We start from the raw sequence: 27,177 nt of genomic DNA, 5'->3' as shown, positions 1-27,177 counted from the left end.
GCACAGCAGCTCAGGAGAAAGTCGATTTAATTTGTTTAACATCATAAGAAGGGACATTTCCACATGGACAGCAAGGACATGAATATCATGTGTATGTGGCAGAATTATAAACGCATTTTTGGCGAAATTCAATAAAGCTGATTCTACTGCATAAGGTCAGCAATTTACTATAAAAAATGATATGATTGCAATTTTTAATATAACCCATGTATTTGCTGCAAGATGCTCTAGAAGATTGTGTAATGTAACCATTCGACCTCTCCACAGGAGCAGAGATCATCCTATTTACCCTTTATTGTCCTGATAAAAGCATTCGTACAGAACAACAAAGTCAACGGCATTTACTTAATAGAGCCATACTCTTCAAGTCCAAGACTTTCTCTTCTCAAACATAAGAATGGGGCTCTGGGTTATAGCCTTCATGGAAGGCAGCAAGAAAATCTCCAGTATGAAATAAACTAAAATTAAATTAATCTTCTATTTGTGATAATAATGAATGAAATGTATAGAAAAAGGTATGGATAAAATAAAAAACCTCTATGGTCTGCTAGATTTCATTTCTGATACTGTGACTCTTCAGGATGAGTACCCTAGTCCACATAAGCAGACTATACACTGAAATTCAACCCCTCAGTGATGACAGAGACCTGCTCCTCAAATTCGGTGGGCTTCTGTAAGTCTCCCTGTCCATTTGCACACTTTTTGAGGAAATAACTTAGGTTACCATGAAGATGAAATGAACAAATATATGTGAGAATGCTTTTAAGGTATAAAGCAAAATACACATGCCAGTTATACACACACAGTCTGTATCATATCATCTCAGGCTTGCTTATAAATTACAACAACTGTATTACTAGTAGCTTCTACTGTCTCATCACCAAGTTCTCTGAGGGCATGGACCATTTCTATCCCCAGTGCACTTAGCACAGAGCTTAGCAGACAGCAGACTAGGAACGCTTGCTGAGTAAAGCTGAACTTGGTCATGGATGACATGAAAAATCCTAGGTTGGGAGATATGAAACTCCAACAGAACTTTTATTTTTAACGGCATCTCCAGATGGAAGCTGTAAAATGTCACTCCCGCTTTTACTCACTGCTACAGGGCTCCTGGATCAAATCGAGCTCCCTTCCTGCCTTGGAGTCACTGAGCTTGCTGTCCCCTCTGCCCAGACGCTCCTGCTCTTCATGTAACTACTTCTTGCTCTTCTGGTTTCAGCAACGCCATCAGTGCAAACCTACCCCACCTTCCCTGTTACTCTATCACAGCACCTATCTGTAATTATCTTGCTTATTTGTTCACATTTCTGGGGGAGTCTGTTCCATTCACCATTATATCCTCAGTATCAGGTGATTACAGTGCCTGGTAAAACATATGCACTCAGTAAACACTTGTGGGTTGGCTGGTTGGATGGATGGATGGATGGATGGAATGGATGGATGGTAAGAATCTTTCAAAATCAAGTACTAAGGTCTTCCAAAGAACAATGCTATTTTCTGTAATCTCTGTCATTCTCTGTTATTTCTACCTGTTATTTTGATTTCTATTTTAGAGCTTAGTCTCTTCAGGAGACCCTGTGGTTGGGAAAAAAAAAAGTAAGTAAATATCAGAAATGGACTCGAAAGAGGATATCATGGAGCTCCATATTTATTCTCTCTCAATTACATTCTGTGCAAATTATCTCCATTTGTAAGTTAAACCGATTTTTCTAACTGCCTCTTCTTCAAACTCAACCTGTTCTTTCGGCCAAGACTCCAAACTTTGCAATTAGAATAATTTAATTCAAAATTCTGTTTGTGACTCACAAAGCTGGGGAAGGCATGGCTTTGTTCTTCTTTAACTTCATAGGCTTACCACTGTCAGTGGTAAAATATTTTTCTTGTTGGTTAAGAGTACAGATACAGCTTGAAGCCAGAAAAAGAGGAGAAGACAGTCCCATTCCTATGTACTTTAGGTTTCATTGAAAACATGACATTTACTTGGTTGTGATATTTAATTTATCATAGAGGGTCATGATTTTTTTTTTTCTGAAATACCATGATATAGTAAACTTCAACTTTATGAATGAAAGCTTTTGCCATCATTTAACAAACTGAAAATCTACACAAAATTTAAAGACCACCATATTACTAAAGACAATCTACACAACAGTATAATTACAGAAGAGTTACTTTAAAAGAGCTTTAAAACTGGGCCGAGCCTGTGGCGCACTCGGGAGGGTGCGGCGCTGGGAGCGCGGCGACACTCCCAGCGGCCGCGGGTTCGGATCCTATATAGGAATGGCTGGTGCACTCACTGGCTGAGTGCCGGTCACGAAAAAGAAAAAAAAAAAAAAAAAAGAGCTTTAAAACTAAAAAGAATAATTAACAATATGAAACTACAGCATTTCCAAGTCCTCTGTCTGATGACAGGGGAGAGCTCTGAGAAGATCATCTCCTACCAGAATGTGTTAGAAACCAAACACAGGTCCATTTAAAGTTGAAAGGGAAAAATTTCCAGAACTGTTCAATTTTTAGCACAATTTAAATATTAGCCTCACTGCCCCATTGCTCAATTTACTGGGGACCTTTAGTGAGTCACCTTTACTTACCTCAAAAATAGAAGATAAAGCTGTTGACTAACCAGCCTAGCAGGCCTACAGTGAAAAATAAAATTTTAAATGAAAGCACACTATCTTATACTTCATGAATACAGATACTCTAATTCGCACACGCACACACAACAGCAGATAGACTTATTTTTATAAGGCATAGGCTCAAAAATGTTGAATATAACAATGGATGGTAAATTAATGAATACTATCCAAAGTTATTTTTAAATCTTTCTAATTACAGTCCAATCAACATAAAATGTTTTTCAGTAGAGATTGCCTTATGTTATACCTTATGTTAAGTTTCAAAAATCCCTGCTTCCAACATTTTCCAAGAGTTCCAATAAACCTACGTATCATGTGGTCCCTTTGGTGAAAACTCCCTTGCCTACCCCTAGCAGATAAATCTCCTTAAAAGAACTCCCATCCCTAAGCGATACGAGATAAGAGTGACAAGTTTTCTTAAAATTATCTTAGAAAGTCAGTGGTGATACAGAATACATCAACATTTATTTCTGAGACAAACTGGTGATACGCCACTGCAGTTTTTGTTAACAATTAAAGGCCCAACTCTTCTCAAAAAACAAAAACACTGACTGAATAAGTATCCCTCCCTCATATGTACACACAATTTGCTCTATGTTGAAGGAAACGCTTCCCTCATTTTGTGCGCTGTATATCCAAATGGCTTTGAAAATCCCAGGTTACCCTTCAGTAAGAAAGAGGCTTGTGATATAAATGTGTTTGTTCTCTGTCTGGGGGCAAAGTGTTGTATTTGTGAATCTTTTTGCTCCTGTGGATTCTTCTGATAGCACTTGGCATCCTTTCCCACCTCTACCTAGTGTGCCTTCCTCTACTACAGAGGCTGGCATGTTAACAGCTGCATTTCCTAGACTCCCTGGCAGCTAGAGCTCTGAATGGGAATTAGGTGCACTCACAGGTGATGTGGAAAGTGGAAATGAGGCAAAGGATCTGTCCTTGCTGCTTTTGATTGTTGCGAAAATCAGCAGATGGGCAAGCAAGATATCAGGAACACTGAGGTTTTCTATTGCAGCGTCTAGTCTCCAGCCTCCAGCTTCATGGGGGGCAAGAGGCAATTTTAACATTCCTGCCATTTTATGTATAGGTGTCAGAAGACACCTGCAATGGTGGCAGCAGCAACTTCCTGGTCCCTGGGTCATGCTATGAAGGTGTGCTCTTCAACTCAACAGCTCCAGTGTAAGCCTCCTGATTCCCCATTGCCTGATCCGACAGGCAGCAGCTCCCCTGGCAAGTTAGTTCTTCAATGTTCTGGAAGTCATTCCTGGAGGCCTGGCTTTGAGTCCACTCCTCTAGCCCTTCAATAAGTCTGTAAGCTCTTAACTGCCTGTATTAATCCTTCTCTGCTCAAAATTCCTAGAGGATCCTGTTACATGAATTTTTATGACACCAACAAGTTTATCTTTTTGACATTACAGTAAACTGACTATAGTCCATTAAAAATATATCTTCTGGGCTGACCATTTAGCTCACTTGGGAGAGGGTGGAGCTGATAACACCAAGGTCAAGGGTTTGGATCCAAGTAGTGGCCAGCCGCAAAAATACACACACACACACACACGTATGTGAGTTAGAGTATCTGTATTCGTGAAGTACAAGATAGTGTGCTTTCATTTTAAGTTTTTTCACTGTATATATATATATATATATATATACCTTCTAATAGGATATATACTATTGATCATTATTACCATCAACTAAGCCCTTACTTCGTGCCAAGCACCCTGCTAAGCACTTTTTCTATTCATTTAATTCTCACAAGAATCTTTTGTAGTAGATACTACCATAAATCCCATTTTACAGGAAGTGGTTAAGGTGGGATTTGGACCCAGACAGTCTATGCACTATTGCTTCCCAAGCTGAAGTATTCCAAACATAACCTATTATTCAGTCACTATTGAGACTGTTTCCAAAGCCAAGTGGTTTCACTACTGGAAAATTTGCCACCTGCAACTTCCCATTCTCCAGGCTCAAAACAGTGGCACACTCATACACAACTGGGGAGAATATAAAATGGTACAACTACTTTCAGAAACAATTTGGAAGTTTCTTAAAAAGTTAAACACACATCAACATACGATCCAGCCATTCCAGCCCTAGGTATCTACTCAAGAGAAAAGGAACTATATGTCCCTACAAAGATTTATATAAAAATACTTAGAGCAGGTTTATTTTTAATATCCAAAAGCTGGAAACAACCCAAATATCCATCAACAAGCGAATGGATAAACAAACTGTAGTACAGCCACACGATGGACTACTATGCAGCAATACAAAGCAGTAATACATGTAACAATAAGGAAGAATCCCAAAACTATTACGCTGAGTGAAAAAGCCAGACAAAAGAAAAGAGTACATACTGCACGGTTCCATTTATACAAAGTTCTAGAAAATGCAAGCCAACCACAGTGACAAAAAGCACATCAGTCTTGACTGGGAACTGGGGTATGTGGAGGGTGGGGGTGGGGAGGGCAGGAGGAAGGGATCACAAAGGGACCTGAGGAAACTCTTGGGAGCGATGGGTGTATTTATTACTTTGTGATGACAGTTTCACAAGTATATATACATATGTCAAAACTTTTAAAAGCTGTACACATTAAATATGTAAAGTTTACTGTATGTCAATTATACCTCAGTAAAGCTGCTAAACACACACAGAAAAAAAACCCTGAGAGTCATCTTCAGTCCATCCCTTCACCGCACATATCCAATCCACTACTGAGCACAGCTTACTCTTTCTTCGAGTGTCTGTGGTTCTGTCCTTCCATTCCAGAAAGTGTGTGGTATGGTTCAAACAACTCTGGACAGAAGGGTCGTTCTACTTCTTGTTCTACTTCTGCATTTATTAGCTCTACATAACCTCTCTGAGCCTCAGTTTTTTCATCTGCAAAATGGGAGAAAAGAGCTGTTCCAACACTGATTAAATCATGTATTCATTCATTTAACACATATTTATTAAGCAGCCACTACATACCAGGATTACAGTGAAGAAATTAATATATGTGAGACTGTTTTGTAAACTGTAAAATTCTCCACATAAATCTGCTGTCACTTCTACTTCCATTTCTACTGCCACTATCCCCACCCAGATCCTCCACACCTGACAATGGACTCGGCAGGACCTTCTTTGTAGCTGATTTTATTATTGCCAGACCAAGTCAGTTTAAGCACAGAGCCTACAGTGAACTTCCTCAGAGTTTTGCAGTGTTCCAGCTGGTTCCAGAAGTGCCATTGACTATTATTTACAGCACTGGGTCCTAACACTGGCTCCTCCCTCACTGCCTATCTCACCAATCTCAATGACCCCACAGGCCAATCCAGCTAATTGCACATGTGTCCCTGCATGAGTTCACCCCCAACACTGCCCTTCCAAGTCTCCTCTATCTGTGCCCACTGCCTCCCTCAATGCCTAGGTCACGACTGAGCCCTGCTGATCTCAGTAACTTTGGAAAAGAGTGTTCTGACTGAATACATAAGGCTGAAGACAAAAATAACTACATACATACACTGTACTCTTGTTGGTATATTGTACTCTAGTTAGCAATTCTGAAACTACACGTATACTAGGGTTGAACAAACAATAAATTGTAGAGTTAAAAAAAAAAAAAACTGAGCTTCTTTTGAAAATTTCCCTGGTGTCTTCTAAATCTAGCCTTGCATTCATACAGCCCTTCATTCATTTGTTCAGCTCTGACTGAGGGCTGGCTGAGCCAGCCCTGAAGATGCTGGGAGGAACAAGACATGAACCCTGCCCTCGAGGAGCTCACAGTCTAGTGAGCTGTACACACCAGCCTCTCCCTAGTCCAATTTTGCTGACTCCTACCTGAAATATTTCTATTTCGTAGATGTACACGGGTTGTGTTGATAAGCACTCAGCATCCATTCCCACCTCCTTCTCATGACCTCCTGTACTGTAAAAGACACGTACTTCATTGTCCTTTCATGAAGTGCCTAATGCAATAATACTCTGCACACAATAGGTATTGAATAAAAGCACCCAGTCACAACAAAGAAAACTAGGCTACATACTTCATTTGAAAACAGATCCTAACCTTCAAGTTTCTGAAGCTTTCCATTCATTTGAATGTTTACTTCAAATCAAAAATTAAATTTAAGAACACCCACATCCCTTGGAAAACTGGAGGGAAAAGGATTCTTTTAGCAAGAAAGCATTTTTCATGTAACAAACGACCAGAATGTTTATGTCCTCAGAATCCAATTCTGTGCCAAGTATTAACAGCAATTTGTTACACTGTCCTTTTTCTCTTATTAATTTCTTTCTACCTATAGTCATGCTTATGTTAGAAAACAGTTTTATCTCCTTTTCTGTGAAACACAATCTCATGAAATTTCAAGCAGGAAAAATATCTCCCAGCCTGCTTGCCATATGCAAAAATGCTCTTACTTTAGCATGGTGCCAAACTAACAGGTGTCCAACAACGTATATGCAAGAATTTTCACTGAGGCACTGTTTGAAAGAGCAAAAGACAGGAGTCTACCTAAATGCCCATAAATTTAGGACTGGTTTAAAAAAGTATGGTACATGCACATAATAGAATACTACGCAGCCACTGAAAAGAATGAATCAAATCTATATGTATCAATGCAGAATGACTGCCAAGATATAATATCAAGCGTAACAGTAAAGTGTAAAATACACGACCACTGTATTTTAAAAAGTGTTAGCGTTTCTGTGGGGGAAATAATAAACATTAGCATGTTTTGACATGGATAGACTATCTCTGGAATGATACATAAGAAACAGCATCCTCTGGGAAACAAAATGCAGTGGGGAACAGGAACGAGATGGGAGACTTTTTTTTTTTTTCCACTGTACGCCCTTCTTTACTGTTTGAAGTTTTATATCATACACGTATCTTACCTGTTCAAAAATTTTTTTAAAAAAAGACTTTTTAGTAATACTAAGAAACACAATGCCACTTTTGTCACTTTGCTCTTCTCTGTAGTACTGTTGCAGGCACACAAGTTTAAGAAAAGATTCATTTTCAGGGAACACATCAAAGTAACAGCAGAAGAGCTCTCTCCGCCCCCCTCCCCTGTGCTACTCCCCCCCCACCCACTGGAGGGTGAAGCACAGGAAACTACTTGGCTCAGCCTTCTTGGAGAGCAAGGGCCATCAGCTACCCTCTGAACGGGGAGGCCGTGGCATCTCATTTCCCTGGCATTCAGCTGATCTTGCTGCTGCAGGTCTACTCCTGGATGCTGAGAAAGATCTGTGGAGTTCAAGACAAGTTTGGATAACAAGGCGAGCAGGAAAATTGATGGGGGGGAACCAGTCAGTGTGATGAATAGGCTGGACCAGAACAGCGGGTGACGGATATGCAGATGCAAGACTGGCAGGGAAGGAAGATGGTTCGTTCACAACAGATGGATGGAGATGCTCAATCATCCTCGGAAACAAGCGCGCACTGCCACGCAGCCCTGTCTGCTCCGGCACCGGTGGCTCTGCGCTCCCCTGCAGGGCACGCCCCCACCCCAGGCTCTCTGCACTGGGCCCACACGGGGCAGGCTAGGCAGGAAGAGCAGGGAGTGGCTGAGGGAGGTGCCACCTTACCCACTGGACTCTCAGGGACTCTTTCACTTTGCCTTCTTCCTCCAGGTGCCAAAAACATACCCCTTTTGTCTCTTTTGGTAGTTCTCACTCCTGAGGGAGGCTTATACCGCTAGGGTGACTTGTTCACCCAGGACTGAGGGGCTGTCCACACACATGGGACTTCCAGTGTTAAAACCAGGACAGTCCTCGGCAAAGCAGAACCATGGGTCACCCTATTTATTGCCCACTGCCCACCCTTTTTTCTCTTTCTGCACAGTCAGTGAGAGAACCCAGATCAACCTACTCAGTTCAAGTTCATGACTGAGTAGAACTCCGTATCAGGTACTGGTTTCCTCCAGTCATCTAAAGATAACAAAGAATAAAAAACAAGAAGAAAAACTATTCAACTCCAGTCTTTTCTCAGAACGGGGACATCTTTTAAAATGCCCATGATATACCAGGTTCAATTATTCCAGCAAATACAGGAGTGAATGTAAATCTTGATGCCATAACCCATGTCTCGTCAACAAAGAATCCGAAGGGCCAGGCAGCCCCTCACAGCGCTAATACTGCTCCTTCCAGCTCAGCCGCAGGAGTTTCTAGGACGAGGAAAAGGGCTACTGTCAAGCAAGGGGTGGGAGCTGGCAAGATCTCCCCCCTCCCCGCAAGCGATCTGCTGGACCCAAGCTCTAGGAAGAAAAGCTTTACAAAGAGACTTCTGGCTTCACTAAGACACAGTAAAGAATTAATTATAAAGTAAAGCTGAAGGAGAAAATTAATTTTAGAAACAAGAGGTTACAATTTTCTTTTCCTGGAGATGGGGGAGGAAACAGTTATTTTCGTTTTCATCCTGGGGGCACAAGCTGGGAGCTGTCCAGTCGATAACCTGGCCATCAGAACAAGGTTTGTAATTAAAAGGTCAGTGACCTGGAAAGCCAGGGCCCCACTCCCAGAGCTTCTCAATAATGACAGAGCTATTAAATTAAGACTGTTATGAAATCAATGCTAAAAAAGCTTTCATGGTAACGAGATTCCATTCAAGGACATGCAAACTACCTCATGAAATGGACATAAATGATAAAAAAAGAAAAGTAATAAAAGAGAGTTAAATTGAAATCTGTGTAAGAATTTACACCCCCTTAAAATACTCCAGTGAGAGAAGTCCTTCACCTCTACCCCACTGCCAAGGTTGAGACCATCACGTTTCTTCCTCAAGTTCACGTCCAGCAAGGAGGCAGTTTTGCTACTGGGGGTTCCGCTTCCAGGAACAGAAGAAAGATAAGATCTAGTTTCACCTTTCAGGATGAGAAAGTATGGTGGCGTGTTTTATTTGTTTAGTTTTCCTCCTACCCCTGAGGACTATTTATTAGATGAGGGAGAAAAGAAAGCCCTTTACTTATACACTTAAGAACTGCACAGTAAGTGTCAGCCAACACCACCCAGGCCCCGCTATGCAGGATTACACAGAAAAGCCTATGATGCTCATCCTTTGTCAAGAGGCTCGCTTTGCAACAGATATGTTAGAGTAAATTAGCAGACAACTCTATCCCCCACCTGCACCTCCTCTACCTTCTCACCCCCAACCAACGGGCATCACTTTTACCCATCTTATACTCGGCCTGCCAAATGTGTTTGGAAGCAGACTGCCTCCTACATTTTGTGGCTGGATAGGGTGTCAAATCAACATAAGCCTATTGACAACAATTTCCAAGCCTCTACCTTTCTGGGCTGATTCTACTGCTGCTTTAAAGTTACTCTAACCTCCTGGACTGCAGCCTGCTTAAAGCCCCAGATATGATGCCTGCCTGGCAAGAACAGTTTCTATATAGAGACCAGTTCTGTGAGGGCTTACGCCCCACACACAGTCCAATTATCTTCACGTGCGGCTGACTCTGCGGTTGACGTGTCACCTGCAGAATCAAGTCATGGGAAAGAAAACAAAAACATTTATTCTAATACTCTGAAGGTGAACAGCTGCTTTTCTTTTTCATCTAAAAAACTACCGATAAAAGGAAGAAATGTTGTAAATTACACAAAATGACAGTGCAAACTTCAAAGAAAATGATAAATGATTCTAATAACTTCATGTTTCTCATTAATGACTCCATATTCAGATTTTAAAGCATCCAAAAGATATCTCAAAACAAAAAAACAAAAATCCAAACAGGAAAGACCTTTGCAAACCAATGCTCTTCCATCCCAATCCCACTCCCCACTAGCCCTCCCCCAGCCCCTCAGCCCCCCAAAATCAGACAGCACAACACTTAACCTGTCTGTAAGAGGCAGGATGCAGCCCCGGCTCCGGGCTGTGGTTTCACAATAAAACAAACTCAGTTGATGTGCCTAAAGTAACCCTCATTTTCCACTGAACTGACATGTACTACAGGGACCTCAATTTCTATATTAAATATTAAATAATATTAAAAGAAAAACAAAATTGGATTTGCCTTTTCAGGAAAGAGATGTTTATTAAAAAAAAGAAAGTCAAGATTATAATTCAAATCAGTGCTCCACTGCAATTCCCTGAAGTGACATTTGCTAGGAAAAGCCAAGACTACAGTTGCTGAGAGCTCTCCCAAAGCCAGTGCTCCAAACCCACCCCTGCAACGATCTGTGGGGAGAAGGACAGTGAGGATGCCAGAACCCTGGTCCCTCCCACCCCCAACGACCAGCGAGCCAATTCTCTTTCCTTCCACCAACTACTGTTAGGGACAGGGAAGATGCTACCTCTCAAACCCATCAGAGATGGTGCCAAACTATGCTGATCATGTGAGTCTGACCCAAGGAACAGCCAGAAATTTAAAAAGTGAACTTTAAATACGTGAAGGGGCTTTTCTTCCCCAGACACCAATAAAACCTTGGAATTTTCTGCCCAGAAAAGGTCCTGCCAGAACATACTCTCTTGGGATTCAACTCGGAAATGGATAATTACTGACTGAAGCAGCATTTCAGAGCCTAATGGAAATGGGTGATTAAGTGATTCTGGGTTTAAGCACAGGGGTAAATTCGGGGAGTTCTCTTTAGAGGAACAAGGGTAGGGTAGGCTCTCCAGGTTCCAGATTTCTACAATTCTAAAAACTCTACTCCAAATGAAGGGCCAAGAAGGGATTATGTCTACTCTGCTAACAAATACCCCTCTCCTTCAGTTCTTTGCTCACATTCTACCCTCTCAGAAACCTTCTGACATTTGCCCTGTTTAAAATCCCAATCCAGCCCACACCAACCCTGGAGCTCTTCATCCCATGTTCCCTGCTTTATTTTTCCCCATGGCACTCGCCATGTGACATATTATGTATCTCCTTTTTCCGCTGGTTAATTGTCTGCCTTTCTCCCCATTAGAATTTAAGCTCTGTGAGGACAGGGATTTTTGTCTGTTCTGTTCAGTGGAGGAGAACAGGCCAGGGCACAGGTGGACACTTGCTCCCGGACGAATTAATTAATCAATTGGGTTTTTTTTAAAGGAGCAACAAATAATAATTGCACAAAACAGTTTCCTCTCTACAGTTATTATTAGCCAAGTAACTCAAAAGAAGTATTATTTCATCCAGAGTTTCTCTCTCTCTTTTTTTTCTCTCCCTCTCTCAGTCAGGGATTTATTAAAATTAAACAGATTAGATGGAGCTCCTGATACTAAAACTGCTCAGCAAAGCCTGCGGTGGGGAAGTGCCGAGCAAACACCAGAGACATTTGTCTCTAAATTGCTCTAAATACCTTCTGCAAATGAAATTCTAACCCAGCTGCGTTTGAGAGAAAATGAGGACTAACTGGTCATTGTCGGTGGAAGAGAAGATCAGGCAGTTATAATATTGCACAATATACTGGGGCTAAGGATCTCTCAGCAACCATAGATTTTGTCTCAGGTTACCCCGGGTAATCAGCTCAGCTTTTAGGCTCAGCTTTCCCCAGCTTCAGTGCTTTGATGAGAGAGCTGAAATCCCTAAGCTTTTATGATTGATTACTCCCCATAGGTACACATATTTCAAGGAAAAACTCTTTCATGGCATGATGCTTGTGGAGTGGAGAGGCCAGCCAATACACTCCAAATTTTAATAATCTCCTAATGATGGGGGGAGCAGGAGGCGGCCAGCAAGCACACAGCACCCTCACCCACTCTGTCACAGAGACCCAGCCTTGGGGCTGCCGCTAAGCAGCTGCCTAGGGATGAAATGTTTAGGCTTATTCTGCCCAAACCCTGTGAGGGCAGCCCTGAGACATAATCAGGTGAAGGGGCCAACACGGTCCCTGCAGCACCACTTCAGCGGGACATCGTGGAACAGACCTGGGTAATCCCACCAAACCACTCCATCTTCTATTCTAGCCAAAAATGCCTAAAAGCTCAAAACCCAGAATTTTAAGGACAACATTCCAGCTCCTAAAGGGAAAAGAGTTTTGTTTTGTGAGGAAGAAAACTCACTTTTCCCACTTATGGCATATAATGGCCTTTAAACAACTTCCTAGAATTCTAGAAAATTAAATGTACAGAGACTAAAAGGTTAGGGTTTTTTGTTTTCATTTTACAAGAAGAAAAAATATTCTAAATTCCAACAGAACCAGAACGGATTCTGTCTCAGACAATATTGAATTTGCCAGGACCCATTTTATCCCTGCTTACAGAAATACCATAAAATCAGTAATCTACCACTTCAATCCGTAAATCAGACTGACCCCAAGCTTGATCTTAACCCGACCTTATTTAGTCATCTCATTTCCCTGTCCTTCATTTCTTTCTTCCCCATTCTTTACTGAAGCAGCTGACCTCCTAACCTAAAGTCAGTCATCCTGCAGCCAGGGTCACTGACAAAAGAACAGACCAGAAAACAGAAGTTCTCCACAGTCTTATCCAAAGGGCCAATTTTGCTATTGAATGCTGCCTTTGCCCTGATGTTCTGGGCTAAGTCCTTTGCCTTATATCTGGTGCTTAATTATCTGAATCTTGTGATCTCTCTGCTCTACTGTAAGGAAAGAAACCTGCGTTCCCCACCAGGGACTCATCTCCCCCTACTCCCCCCAAGAGAGGACAGCTATGGGAGGTCCTGAGGTGCTCAACACCTGCTTTCCACACCGTGGCTTCCATCTGCCCCATCCCCAGTCCCTTTCTGCAGGCCACCCTGCATGGCCATGGAGAATCTGTACCTTTCTTCTTGAGGAATGATCTCCTGGTTGCAAGTGGGCTCTGGCGGACCCGGGAATTCTGTAGAAACTTCACCGCTGTGGCAATCTGGTGGGGGAGATAAAACAGAGAAGAAAAGTAAACTTCAGTAGACTGAATTTCAAGATTAAACATCCTATGAGTTTTTTCCCAGGGCCATAGAAATGAGCATACCACTGCAGTCAAATTTATAACTCGTTATTCCTTCAATTTAAAGTCTACCTAACTAAAAGACTATCATTTCCCTGACTTCATTGGCCGCCCGTATCTATCACATTGAATCCCCTGAGCCTAGATTTTCCGACCTGCAATGACCCTTTCCTGTTCTCCCCTGCTCAGGCTGATTCTTCACCCCTTGGCAGGGACAGACAGCCATGCTCATCCATGTCACCACACTTGTGCCATGTCTGCCCTCTTTCTGGAAGACCTCCCTTTCCCACCTCTAACTGTCTAAAAATTAACACACATACACCAGCACAGCCCTTTTATAGCCTGTTCTGATTCCTTGAAGCCTTCTCTAAACGAGCAAGCCATCTCTAATCTCCCTATTCTCTTAAAGTCTTCCATGCTTGGAGTGTGTACCATGTAAGTGAAGACATAATTACACCATCTTCTAAGGTTCAGGCTGCCTCCCCAACTACACTGCAGGCAACCGAGGGGAAGAGACCACGCTGCCTGTACAGAGCCTGGCAAAGTGCTGCACACCCCGGCAGGAAGGGATTATGTAAGAGCCAACACCCATGGCCACTCACACCGGCCGCTCTCATGCGATGGAGAGGAATTCTGAAGGGCCTTCAGAGGGCAAAGTTTGGAGTTCCAGGGCTAAAAGCTGACAGATTGACAGATTATCTTCCTACCTCTGGTAATGAATATTATTTAATGAAATCTTCATATCTACAAATAAGCCAAGTAGGGAATGGAAGGAAAACTGTGGCGGGCATTAACCTTCCCATCACTCAGCTCGCACGAAGCGTGTGTTTACATGCCACTGTCTGCTCTACATCCCAGACACTGGTCCTCCAGGCAGGAAACACCAACCTGCCCCAGGTAATAAGGGGGCCACTTTAAATGACTGCCACTACTGACCTCATCAAAACCAAAAGAATCATATGGTCTCACGTTACAGGTCAAGTCAACAGGCCACACAATTCACTCATAAGCTGTCAAAAGAAAAACATTCTAAGGGGCCAGATGTAAGGAAGTTTTCTAAGATCCTTCAAACTAAAGGTAGCAGTTGTAAAACAGATTCAAACAGAAAGTACTGTGACTATAAATGAAATACAAGTCACAAATTGTCTCCTTCCCCATGTTTTATATGAGTTTAATCCTGAGACCAGACAGACTTCTCAGGAACAAAAGATATGAGGATAAACCAGGAATTTTAAAAAAAAAAAGCCAGGGAAACTCCCTTATTTATTTCCCCTGTAACCCCTCTCTGGGAGGCTAGACATTCTCCCTGAAGGATAAACTCTGTGTCCCGACTTTTCAGATATGAGCCTGTCACCAATAAGACACACTAATGTTCCTAGAGAGCCAAGCCCAGCTCGCTATGGGTTATGATCTGTCCTCTAATACTGCAAACAGCATTAACCACCATCATGAACTGCAGTGATAACCAACCAGCTCTGGACTAAAGAGGAATCGATGCTTGAGATTCTAGAACCTCAGAGCCGCATACTCCCTGCCTTAGCCCCTCAACCAGATCTCCTCAGGCTGCACCAATGTCAAAAAGATTTAACAAAATCTACAACAAGAGGAAGGAAAGAAGGAAGAGAAAAAAAGAAGAGGGAATGAGTAGAAGATGGAACAGGAGGGGAGAAGAAGATAGGGCAAAAGGAGCCATAAGTAGGGGGAGGAAAGGGGAGAAGTAGGAAAGGGGGAGAAAAACAAAAGGGAGAGAGGCTCATGCCCTGGAAAGAGAATGGACGGGTACAAAATCACAGACCCCAAGGGTCACCACTAATCTGTACAGCTCAGATGGCTCAGGGATAATTGATCTTCACCTGGAGGAAAAAATACACCTTCAACACACAAGAAAATTATGGTACTCGTATCATACGGCAGCCTCTGCATGCTGTGATACGTGTACTAGGTGTCAGAGGAAATGTGGCTAACAGGTCTTAAGCAGTAGATGCTAATAGCACAGCTCCTATCATTTACCTGTAGAAACAGAAACCTTTCCTTCATCTTTCCAAAATTTTCCATGACAGAGAAAGAAAACAGACTCCCACCACTAAAACGCACAGGTTTCACCTTGCTTTTTAAATACAGCCCTTGGTATATGCATTTCTGGTCAGAGAGCAAAGTTCTGATGGGTTTAATGGTGCACTCAATGCAGTGCTTGGTGCATTCCATCAATTTTTTTTAAAAAATTGCATCTCTTATTTCTTTAAATACATTAATCAGCCTAGTGTAGGCAAAACGGATCCATCGGACAATGCAATAAACATGAATTATCATCTATCCAACACGCATAATGGCTTAAAAATACATAATAGCAGGTGTAGTTTAAATGATTAGTTATTACACCTGTGGTGGGTCTGATTCAATTGGGAAAAATCATCTTTAATAGGTTAAAAGGTTTAGATCACCATGCTTTCCTTAAAGTGGCTGCAGAGAGGGAATGATGGAGTGCTCTGTCATTAGTAATTCATTTAAGGAAAACGTGGGGGATACAGCAAAGAACAGCATAAACGAGCGAATCCAATTTAAACATCAGGTAAAGTAGAAAACACCTTTTAAAAAAGCAAGATAAATGAATTTGGAAGGGAGATGAAATTGACGTATTTATTTTAACGGGAATTTGACAAAGTCCCGGCACACTTCAAACTTGCAAAAATATGAACAATTTCTTTTAAAGTTTCCATTCGCTAATTTCAAGTCATATAAAATAATACTGCCAAACGCCTACATAAAGTATATTTGGGGCTTGTTTATGTTCCTCTTGATCTTTGTCTGAAAATGCAGGTGACAGGCAAATCACATATTTAACAGCATCGATATCACTACGTCAGATGCAAAAATATAAAGCACCCAAACTAATAGCCTCAACCTAATGTGCTGAATAAGAAAGATACCCAGATAAGCAGCTACATGTAAGTGTGAACATAAGAAAACCTCTCTCTTCCCTTCACTAATTATTTCTTTGGCCACTCTTTTTTCCTCCCACCCCACGAGGAACTGGCACTGCAGTGGGGGGCTGTCCAATCTAGACTTTTATAGCCCTATGATTCATACATTGATGGTAAAAGATTTCCCAAAACTCCCTACCCATAATGCAAAGATCTTCACACACTAAATAACTGACAGGATGCTCAGTTGGTGCCTCTCGCCCGCCTATTGTTGGACACTTTTCATTAACTTCATGAAGCAATTCAACTGACTTTCCTCTGCAGAGGTCCAACACACACAACACGCTTTTGTTGCATTCAGTGATGGGGTGTCTGCAGCCTGTCCTGTATTGTCGTTTGATTTTCTAATTAGAAGATGAATGTGACTATTCATGGGTTATATTTGTGCCCAACTAAATTACATAAATTCAGGCCAAATCTTCCGCCTCAATGTCAAAGATGTAAAACGGAGACAGGAACTTTATTGCACATGTTGTGGGAGTGCAGCAAGCCAGGGAAAATTCTGGTGCAAAGCTCCTGATGCCGTTGTTGAAGCCACTTGCTGTTGAGTTCATGATAAATATGGAATCGGTTTTCCTTTCCCCTCCTCTTTCACTGATTGAGTTCTTAATGAGTGCATGCACCTCAAATTACCAGTAGCTAGTTTAATAAAAGTAACGAAGATGAACTCAGAAGAAAACAGAGCAAAGTTTCTCAACCCCCCAATCCCTCTGACCCTATCTTCCCATACTCCCCTAAGGAAAATGAAACAACCCTGCCTCCAATAACTCCATTTTGGGGAAATTTGATAATTTTCACTGTTTATCACTTAAAGCTAGAGGTAAAACTGAGGTGCAAAGAGGAGAAGTAATTCTTGTCTTGGCAGACTTGTAACAGTGGTTAAGCTAGAGTCACTGCCAGCAACTCAGAAAAAAGGGGGGGACTTCAGATTGAAAAACACCTTTGTATCCAAGATGATTGGCCAATTGAGAGAGATTTGTGTTTGAGAGACCAGGATTTGTAACTGTATAAATCAATGGAATACAGTATACTCAGGGGTTATCTACTATGAACTATGCGCTGTTAAATGCATTGTGTAGGGTAAGTAATCCCTGGTGAGAAGAATCGAGGTTCCTGACAGTCCTCACTGAAGAGATGCTTCCTATGTGCCTTCCACCCTCCTACAAAAGACCTGCACATTGTAATCTTCAGAAGGCACACTTTATTCCTGCACAAGGGGGACAGGAAGACAGAACCTGCCTAATAATGAACCTGGGGTTTTGAGGGAGCCTCAGCACTTTACACCTGACATGTAAACCTGATGCATTGTCTCTAGTGACACTTATTTGGAATGCCACCAATTCCAGCAGTCCTGTGTACTACATTCACATCTATTTCCTAAAATGTGAGCATTCCTTAGCCATTTTAAACTATTAAAAATATTCAAAAATTAATGTTGCTAATGACCAAAGTCAAGACCTTTTTAACCCAGAGAGATCACAACTAGAGGGCAAAAGAAAATGACCCATATGCAGGCCTGAAAACCCATTCCAGCACCACACTGCTACACATGTACTGCTCAGAAGATTAAATTGTCTGTGAAAGGTTCCTCCACTCCTACTCTAAAGCAGATACCCAGAATCCTGTTAACAAGCGTTAGACCAAGGCCAACTCGAGTTTTAACAAGAACTGACTTTAAATGCCGGGCACTGCCAAGAATGAAAGAACTCTCTTCAAACAGAAATGCTGCATTTTAGTAAGAAATCAGTACTCTGTCAGGAGTTCTTTGACAAATATGGTCATCGGTGGCACAAGGAAATAGTTGCAAAGCAGCTGTTAATCAGAGAAACACATCGTAGAACGCTGATGCTAGCACTCATGAAAAAATGCAACGGGCTAATTATGAAGCTATATATCTCACTAAAGAGGCTGCGTTCCTTGAGATTCCAGGCACAGCACACTTGGATCCAGGGTCCTAGGACAACATAATTCTGGTTTTCTGCACCCAGACTCTTCCCTGATCTACCGTTCACAATCCCGGGCTCTCCTATTCTTTCTCAATTCTACATGCTCGCTCTCTCTAGCTGCGGAATGGGCTGGGGAGGGAAGGAAGCAGGGGCAACCACAAGCCACATTCTAAGGTGCTGCATCAATATATCCAAAAGGCAACAGATCCTAAACCGGAGTAAAAGAAAAATCTATGAGAATGCAAAAGAAAAAAGAGGTTGGAATTGTCACTGTAAGTGTGGCAGGAGGGCAAATGTGTGTGAGCTTTAATCAAGGAGAGCTGCCCCAGACACCAAAATGAAAAGAAAGAATAAAAAGCAGCAGCAATAAACAAAATATAGAGACGATTGTGTTTGAAATCTCAAAAGGAGAAAGGGAGCTTCCAGAAAACTGCTCTCAGAGCATGAAATCCAACTCAGGGAAGCCGAGGGTCTAACAGCCAGGTAACAGGGGAAAGTTAATATGCAGAGGAAGGCTCGGTCAGCCAAAATTCAATACGATCCTCTGCAAGGACAAGGAGGAACAGGCTCCCCGAAACCAGACGAGTGGCAGGGGGAGGGGCGCCACGGCACACTCGGAGCAAAACCACTGGAATGGCAAGAGGGGAATAACCTTGAGGTGGACGAGCCACTCAGGCAGCAGAAGCACAAAGCCAAAGTGCCCCCTAGCCGGAGCCGGCGGAGGCGCAGGCCAGCACGGCCGCTCCGCTAACTCACACGGCCCAAATTAAGTGTTTTCACTCAGGGAAAATGAAATGTTTTGCAAGATGAAACAGAATGAAAATTGAGGTTTTAGGTAATTACTAGTTGGCATTTACATATCACGGGCTGGTTCAACACCTATTCATTTTCCTCTTTTATTTTCAATTTTTTAAAATTGCTCATTAAAAATGAACAGATGACAGTGACAGGAATTTTTTTTTTTTTTGTACTCTTTCCCCTTCTCTAAGAGTTACAAAATCAAGAGGTACTTTTAGCCCATTTGTCTACAATTCTCACACACACTCACACACACACGCACACGTGTTTCATTTACATTAAGGGGGGAATGGAGAAGAGAAAGTCAACAAAAGGCAGGAAGTTTAAAAAAAAAAAGAAAAAGACAGCGAGTTGTACTTGATCCTCCTGCACCTGACTAAGGAGTGTGCTAGCAAGTGCCCTGGCACTCAAAGAGTTAAAGGAAAGAGCTTCTCTTTCAACTTGGAATTTCCTGGGTTTTGTCATTGTGTCCTTCCCATTGTTGATTTGGGTTACAACCCTATACTAATTAAGCTTGTGGGCCCTAATTTCCTTTGTTTTACTTTCCTCTGTCCTTTTGTTTTTCACATTAAAGAAATAAAACACCTCTGGTAGAAGTGCACAAGAGTTGACATGATAGAACATAATATATTTTAAGGTCTATTGTGTAAATCTGTATTTAGGGAATTCTAAAGCACGCATTATTGGCCCTAGTCTCTCTTAAAACACATTGATATATGTAGTAAAAGGCTTTATGAAAAGTGGCAACTTCACATATGTAAAAACTACCTTTCAAAGTGAAATATCTCTGCCATTTAAATTTCTTTTCTTGGCCCTAGTTAAAAATATTGCACGAACTGCTTGCCAGAATGTCATTGTTTTGTTGTTCTACTAAAGTAGTTCTTCCAGAAACAGACGTGGAAATAAAAAGCATATTAAACCACCATGCACTATTTAATATCAAATGACAGTGATCTTAGGGACGTAAGGGTGACTTTGGAGAGGGTTTCCATGCCCAGCTGAGTACTGTGGGTGCCAACTTCCAGCCCAAAGGGCACTGGTGCAGTTGAGTAGCAAAGCTTGAGAAGCAGAGCTGCTGCCGTGGCAGTCACTGTAACTGCGCCACAGAAAGGGCTGTGGGGCACGCGCCTGCTGTAGTGGAAATGAAAACCCTTGCTTCTGGGTTGAGAAGATCAAAGTTCCTTTTTAGGAAAGGTTGGGAAGGAAAAGGACTTTCTCCTTCAGGGAGAAAGAAAAGCAAATTTAAATGCCTTGTCCCCATGCATCCCCACCTGAATTTAGATAGCAGCCCCTCTAATTTTTGATGCAACCAACAAAGCAGTTACCCAAAGAGGGGATAAAAAAAGGATGACATTTGCCTTTTCCTTGGCTTTGAAATCCAACTGGCAGCAAATTGTTTGAAGTCCTGTTTAGAGAAGAAACTGTAATAGCCTCCATACTGAAAAGAGGAGGAAAATGCCATTATACACGGATCACGGTAGCAGTGACCTCAGCAGAGAAGGCAAACGAGCTGGCTGCAAATCGGAGGTTCAGCCAGCATGGCAGGAACAGAAATAAAAGGTTTATGTGCCAAAGACGAGTGGCAGGAGTTGGGTGCTTGGTCCCAGGAGATACCAAGAAAAGGCAGAGAGTTCAATTTTTTATCACGATGTCTTTCAACAGCTCCTTGACTGTTCCTTCTTCCAGTTTCCCTTGGTCTTATATTTTCAATATTCCTCTAATTTCCCTGCACTGTTAGAGAGGAAGCAGAGAGTACCCAGGCTTCGTGTTGTAAAATTAATGAAGGTGTCAAGCTGTTGAGTTGAATCACTCCAAAGGAATGTAATGACTCAGTGTCCAAGATGCTCCCTAGGAGAACTGTGAGCTCACACAGTGACGGTGGCTGGTGACTCCAACACTAAAAATATGCAGCAGACAGTCCTCAGGACCTTCCTAGTTAATGATACCAGTGCCTCTATCTCCTCGACTCTTTCTCTCTACCACTGGTTGAACTGTATGTTTTCTGAACGTTATTTCTCCTAAACTCCCAGTACCTTCAGATGCTCAGCAGATAAAACACTGCTTCAGTTCCCACAACTTTTGAAGTTCATGCTGGATGGAGATGGGTAAAGCTCTCTCTAGTCATGCACTATTGAGCTGTGAGGCGATCAGGAAGGGGACAAAGAAAAGTTGTGTCGTGGATAGTGGTAACTGCAAGCACAAGTCATCACTGAGGGATGGACACTGAAAAGATGCCACCAGGTAATGCAGGGCAGGGTCTCCTCACAAAGGCTTAGCGCCTTCTGCTCTGAGGGCAAGAAGATGGGCTCCTGAATTCTAAGGAAGGTAAGCTCTAGACCAAGAAATTCTATCTACCATCACCCCACATATGGCACAAAACCAAAACCTTTGAGTCATTAAATGGCACTCCTACCAGAAATCTCATAAGAACTGGAGAAATACTAAATGTTAAAAAACAGAGCTGGCCAGTTAGCTCAGTTCGTTAGAACGCAGCCTTATAATCCCAATGTCATGGGTTCAGTCCCCCGTTTTTCCAGCCACCAAAAAAAAATTAAATAAAAAATAGACTGAATACAAAAAAAGAACAGTCATAGCCTAGAAATAGCTCAAATCCAAAAGACTGCAAGAAAAGAATTTGAAATGACAAATCTGGGTAACTAAAGATCACCTTTAAACACACTGGGAAGCAGAAGAAAGTAAACAATTAAGATCTGCTACCAACAGAAGACCACCAAGTCCTATCCCACTATTATTTTAGATTCTTTTATGGCCTAATGGAAGAAATAAAAATATGAGTTCTAAAAGTATGATTCATAATAGAGTAAGCCGGCAGCCTCAAAAATCTTCAAATTGACAGTAAGATGACAGGGATTAAAAGCTGTTACTATTCAAATGGTCAAGTGCAATTGGCTCCTCTCAGAGGAAAGTCACCTTCCTCACCAAGCACACAATTCTGAGTGGACAGGAATGGGTTCTCTACTGGAACAATGCAATCAGTGGAACCAACTGTGGCAATAAGTGGAGTGACAGACATCAGATGTATTTCACATCCATATGAAACAAGTTGGTAGCCAGGTTCTACTCTCCAAAAGGGGTATTATGTAAAATAGGTCACACCTCTGCAGATGACTTCAGAAGTAACTTATTGACACAGAGTGTGCGACAGAGAAGCAAGACAAGCTATACCTCTGATATAGGTGAGAAAAGCATCATAACTTTTTTACACATCTTCCAGAGGCACTGAAATAAGGACTGTGGAAGTGATTCTCATACTCACTTCAGATCTGTACCCACAGACTATGTCTTTAGCACAAGACGCAAATTTGGAAGAGAAACCGAATCAAGAGATATCAGTCCAGTCGCCTCTTCTGATAAACCCCAACTTAGAAATCTTCAGCTCAGCCGGGAAATTCATCACATACAGGAGGAATGAAAGGGTAGTCGTCACGGCTTTGAACCATTCAGCAACCTTTCACCAAACATCACCAACATCCCTATTATCAACCACAGCTACCTATAAACAAACACGCACTTTAAAAAATAGATGATTCAACAAAGCCCACTAGCCACCAGAGCCGAGCCATGAGCCACTACGCCACAGCGATAAAGGGAAGATGAGAAAGAGGGTCTTTGTGCCCTGCATCTGATGCTCTTACCAATCCTGGTAATCTAGGAGATGCCAAATGAGCATGTAATTTACTTACAATTAACGCAAAATTTACACAATTCTCACCATTAAGCAAATCAGTACTATTGAGCATCCTCCCCCTTCTCCTCTAAATCAATGGCAACTCATTTCGAATTCCTTCCAGCTTTGTCTGGGAAACAGAGGAAGTTCATTTTCTGTTATCTCAAGGATTATGAATTATCATCTTCTTTGCAACCTTCTTGATTGTCCACACCCTGCTCATAGGGTAAGATACATGGAAATTACCAAAATTCCTACATCTCCTCAATTTAATACAAGCTTCCTGAGACATCTCTCATCGTTTTCTATTCATTGTCCTTTCTCTCTCTCTCTCTCCTTGCCTGTTTAAACACACGGACACAGAGTTATTAACTTTTACAGGAAAACCAAATAAAATAATGTCGAAGCAAAAACACGGTGATGTCAGGCTGCAGCTAGCACCATTCATCTGTGGGAATCTGATTAGCGCTCGAGTGGCAGAGCTACCTGGAAAAGTGCTCACAATCAAATAAAAAAATGATACCAAAACATTAACCTGATGGCTAAAAACTCCACATTTAAACAGTTAAAGTAATAAAGGAGCTTTTATTGAGTATTTTTTATATTTCATTATGCCCCAAATTGACACGGACTCCCGGATACATTTTCTAGACTTTTGGTTCCTCAAATCAAATGCTCTCTTGGACTTTTTTTTTTTTTTTAAACTAAAAGGAAACAGCATTTCTTGTAAATTTGAATGAAAGGATTAAAGCTTCTCCTACAATATCGATATCAGGCTTGAGTGCAAACACAGCCAAACACAGCCACAAACAGAGGCCTTTTTTGTCTATGGACTTTCCTTGTGGACCTGCTCAGAAGCCAGCAGAGAACGTTTCTTCGTGATTTATTTATTATTTTTTTTTTTTTTTGCTTTACACAAATACCTATATTTCCTCATTCACACACATTCTGCTTACAGTTGGTAGGGGAAAGACCTGACAGTGTGGCAGGACAGAAAGTGGGCTGGATCTCAAGAAACCTGCGTACTGAGTCCAACCCTGTCACAAACGTGTCATAAAACCTATCCTCTCATGTCCCCGCTCCATGACTTCATTTCTATAAAATAAGGAGTTAAACAGATGACCTTAAGGACCTCCTAGCTGTGCCATCTTATAATTTCTAAGTTAATACCATGAGACAGCCTGTGATGCCTAAGCCAGGGAGGGATATGAGCTTAGGTCAGAGAGGGTCAAGGACAAGGACCAACCTTCCCAGAACTCAGCTCTTCAAGCTCAAACCCAATTCAAAAACAGGAGAAAACCAACAGAGAAGGGGAAGGGATTAAAAAATCAGTGCCGCCAGAAAAGATATTACAAATTTCACATATTTTACACGCAGTGCAGCTTTACTCACACTACTTACTATTTATGTTATACACAAGCTTAGTTATCCGGTGTCTAAATCACAGAAGATTAAAAGCTGCAAATGAGAAAGGAGGAACGAGCCAGCTAGCACACGGACACTTACAGAACAAAGACGTGACAGCAAAAAAAAAAAAAGCCTAATGGCAAATGTCAAGAGAGGAACATCTATGAAAAGCAAACAAAAAATTCAAAAAGCTTATTATTTTGGGGTCATTTAGCATTGGTGGAGTCATTTAGAGTAGGGGCAAACATATAACACATCTATATTTCAACAGGTTTTGGAAACACAGCTACACTTACAACACAATGCAAACATTTACATCTAAAATGACGATCCTGAGTCATCAGGATTAAACTATATTCCAGATACTCTGCTTAATAAAGCAAGAAAGTATACCATTCATTTTATATAATTTCCAGCCAAAAGTTTTAAAGTGTTGTGTTTTGTTCTGTTTTCATATGGATCTCGATGGCTATCCAGAAAAGGTGGCTATCCAGAATGACTCGCTACAGGAGGGTGCCAGAGATAGTGGTTTTCCTGAACTGAACGAGAACAGTTTTTATTCAAGTTAAATTAAGAAGTAGGAAGATAAAGATTAAATAATGAATAGTTACTGAGCATTCATGGGGTCCTCACAGCACACCAGGCACTTATAAAATCATATAGTACAAGCAAAGAGGCTGCTTTTTTTTTTTTTCTAAAAGATGACTGGTAAGGGGATCTTAACCCTTGACTTGGTGTTGTCAGCACCACACTCACGCAGTGAGCTAACCGTCCATCCCTATATGGGATCCGAACCCATGGCCTTGGTGTTATCAGCACCACACTCTCCTGAGTGAGCCACAGGCCGGTCCCCAAAGAGGCAGATTTTGCTGTCACAATCTCAGACAAGGAGAGACCAAAAGAGATGCTGGGCCATCTGGTCCCACCCAAGATCTAGGACTCCCCTCTTCAACAACCCTGACAAATGATCAGCAAGACTTCTCTTGAATGCTTATAATGAAAAGGGAACCCATTCCATTAAGAAACTGTTGACTCATTTTCAGAAATCCTTTCAACTGAGTTGAAATGTACTTTCCTGAACCTTCTATCTATTGGCTCTAGTTCTCTGTAGGAGAGCAATACTAACTGATCCACTTTTTGAAACAATGCTAGGTGAGGAACTAGAATAGGCCTCTGTCACTTGGCTATCTTTTCTACAAAAGCATTTACTTCCCTTACTCTGCTTAGTAACTAAAGGTGAACACTGGTCTCACTATATAACAGTTTCATGAATTCGCTCTTTAGCTTGGAAAGAGCAGCCTTGCCCTTTCTGGGAGAGCCAAGGCTACACCTATAATGTCAAAATGCATTAGCAATAATAAAGGCCACAGTAATGCAAAAGACGACTTCATACACACGTCATTCCAGAATGGCTAAATTCAATCAAATATGGCAGTGCTTCTTACAACGCTATGATCATTGGGGCCAGCGCATGTGACGTGGGCCCACTTACTGGAAGCTGCTGGAAACAGAAAGTAAATGCTCTGCTTTGATACTGTAATGGACAGGGTTTTTACCAGCCCATAAGTGGTTTGGCATCATTCTTTCCCAGGAATTACCTAGAAATTCATTTAACATCTAAAGACTACAAATGAAACTTCAGAAGGTTAAAAGTACGTAAAGAGAAGGGGGGAAGAGGAAGGTGCTCTCTCACCCTTACCTTAAATATGTATGTTTCTTATGGGGAGAAAAGTAAACACCCGTAAGGTGATAATCAAGAATCACAGCCTAAGATGACCTGGTTTTAATTCTAACTCAGCCACCTACTTCTTCAGTAACTTTCAGAGTTATTTACTTCTCCTGTTTCTGCTCCCTCATCTGTAAAATGGAACTAATACTGCTGAGAGACTCACCAAAGTATTATAAGGAATAATTAGTTAGCATTTATATAACACTTTTCATCTTCAAAGTAGGATTATTAGACTATAAAGTAGAGTAGATGTGGTTTGAAAAATCTTTTAAAAACCTAAAATAAAGCATGCAAGCAAATTCAGAGAAGCAAAATTGGCTGACATCACCTCATAGCAGCCAGATAGTTCTGCCTCCACAGGCACCCCCTTTCTGCCCTAATCTGTATTTGCATGTGGAGACAAAGATAAAAGAACTTTTTATTAGGAAAAATGGGATGAGGTAGAAAGAAGAGGAAAAGGAGAAAGAGAAGGTTAGGGGAAAGACATGGCAGAAAATGTAAAAGGGAGAGATAAAAAGGGAAAAGAGGGTACAGAAAACCGCAAGAAATAGACACAAAAGGCAAATCTTACCCACGAGAAGAAAAGCAAAAACAGGAAGAGAGGAAGAAAAAGAAAAAGAAAGAAATGGAAGAGAAAACTTTGTTAAGATAACATTTTTCCCATTTTCAAAGAAAAAAGGTTAAAAGTAAAAAAAGCAAAGTTAAAATTAAAAAAAAAAAAAAAAAAAGAGGAAGACAAAGAGCAGAGGATAGAAAAACAGAACATAAAGCTTTCAAGAGTATGTCTGGAAACCAGAAAGCTGGAAGAGAAATCATTAGCAAGTCCATAGTGCGTCTACAGTGATACTGTGTGGATCAATTCATTTAACGCTGCCCTGTACATTTACAGAAAAGTATCTCTGATAGAATAAAGGCTCATAAACACGCAGAAATTGGGTTAGTCCCGTTTCGAATTCCTGCCAAACAATGGTTCAGAAAAATGAAGCTCTATTTTAATTAGCTGGATTCACGAGTGATTTGATAACAGCAGATGCTGTCTGGATGCTTTCAGCTTGATGGGCTCCACATACATGAACTTAGAGTGGTTTTGATGCAATTAGGTATTTCTTCCTGCTCCAACATGCCAGGCCCAAGGACCTGAGCCT

The 27,177-nt window shown here is 41.5% G+C and overlaps 1 protein-coding gene across 1 annotated transcript in view; it reads right to left on the bottom strand.

Moving 5' to 3' along the window:
- Positions 1-27,177, bottom strand: part of PEX14 (peroxisomal biogenesis factor 14) — a 129,778-nt gene that overhangs the window by 64,949 nt on the left and 37,652 nt on the right. The window contains exon 3 of the mRNA XM_063106056.1: positions 13,318-13,402. Within this exon, the coding sequence (XP_062962126.1) occupies positions 13,318-13,402 (85 nt within the window). The remainder of the gene's footprint in view (positions 1-13,317; positions 13,403-27,177) is intronic.

The sequence above is a fragment of the Cynocephalus volans genome, chromosome 8 (assembly GCF_027409185.1).
Source record: "Cynocephalus volans isolate mCynVol1 chromosome 8, mCynVol1.pri, whole genome shotgun sequence".
Lineage (NCBI taxonomy): Eukaryota > Metazoa > Chordata > Mammalia > Dermoptera > Cynocephalidae > Cynocephalus > Cynocephalus volans.
The sequence above is the reverse complement of the archived record's forward strand: the minus strand, read 5'-3'. Positions and strand labels throughout refer to the sequence as shown.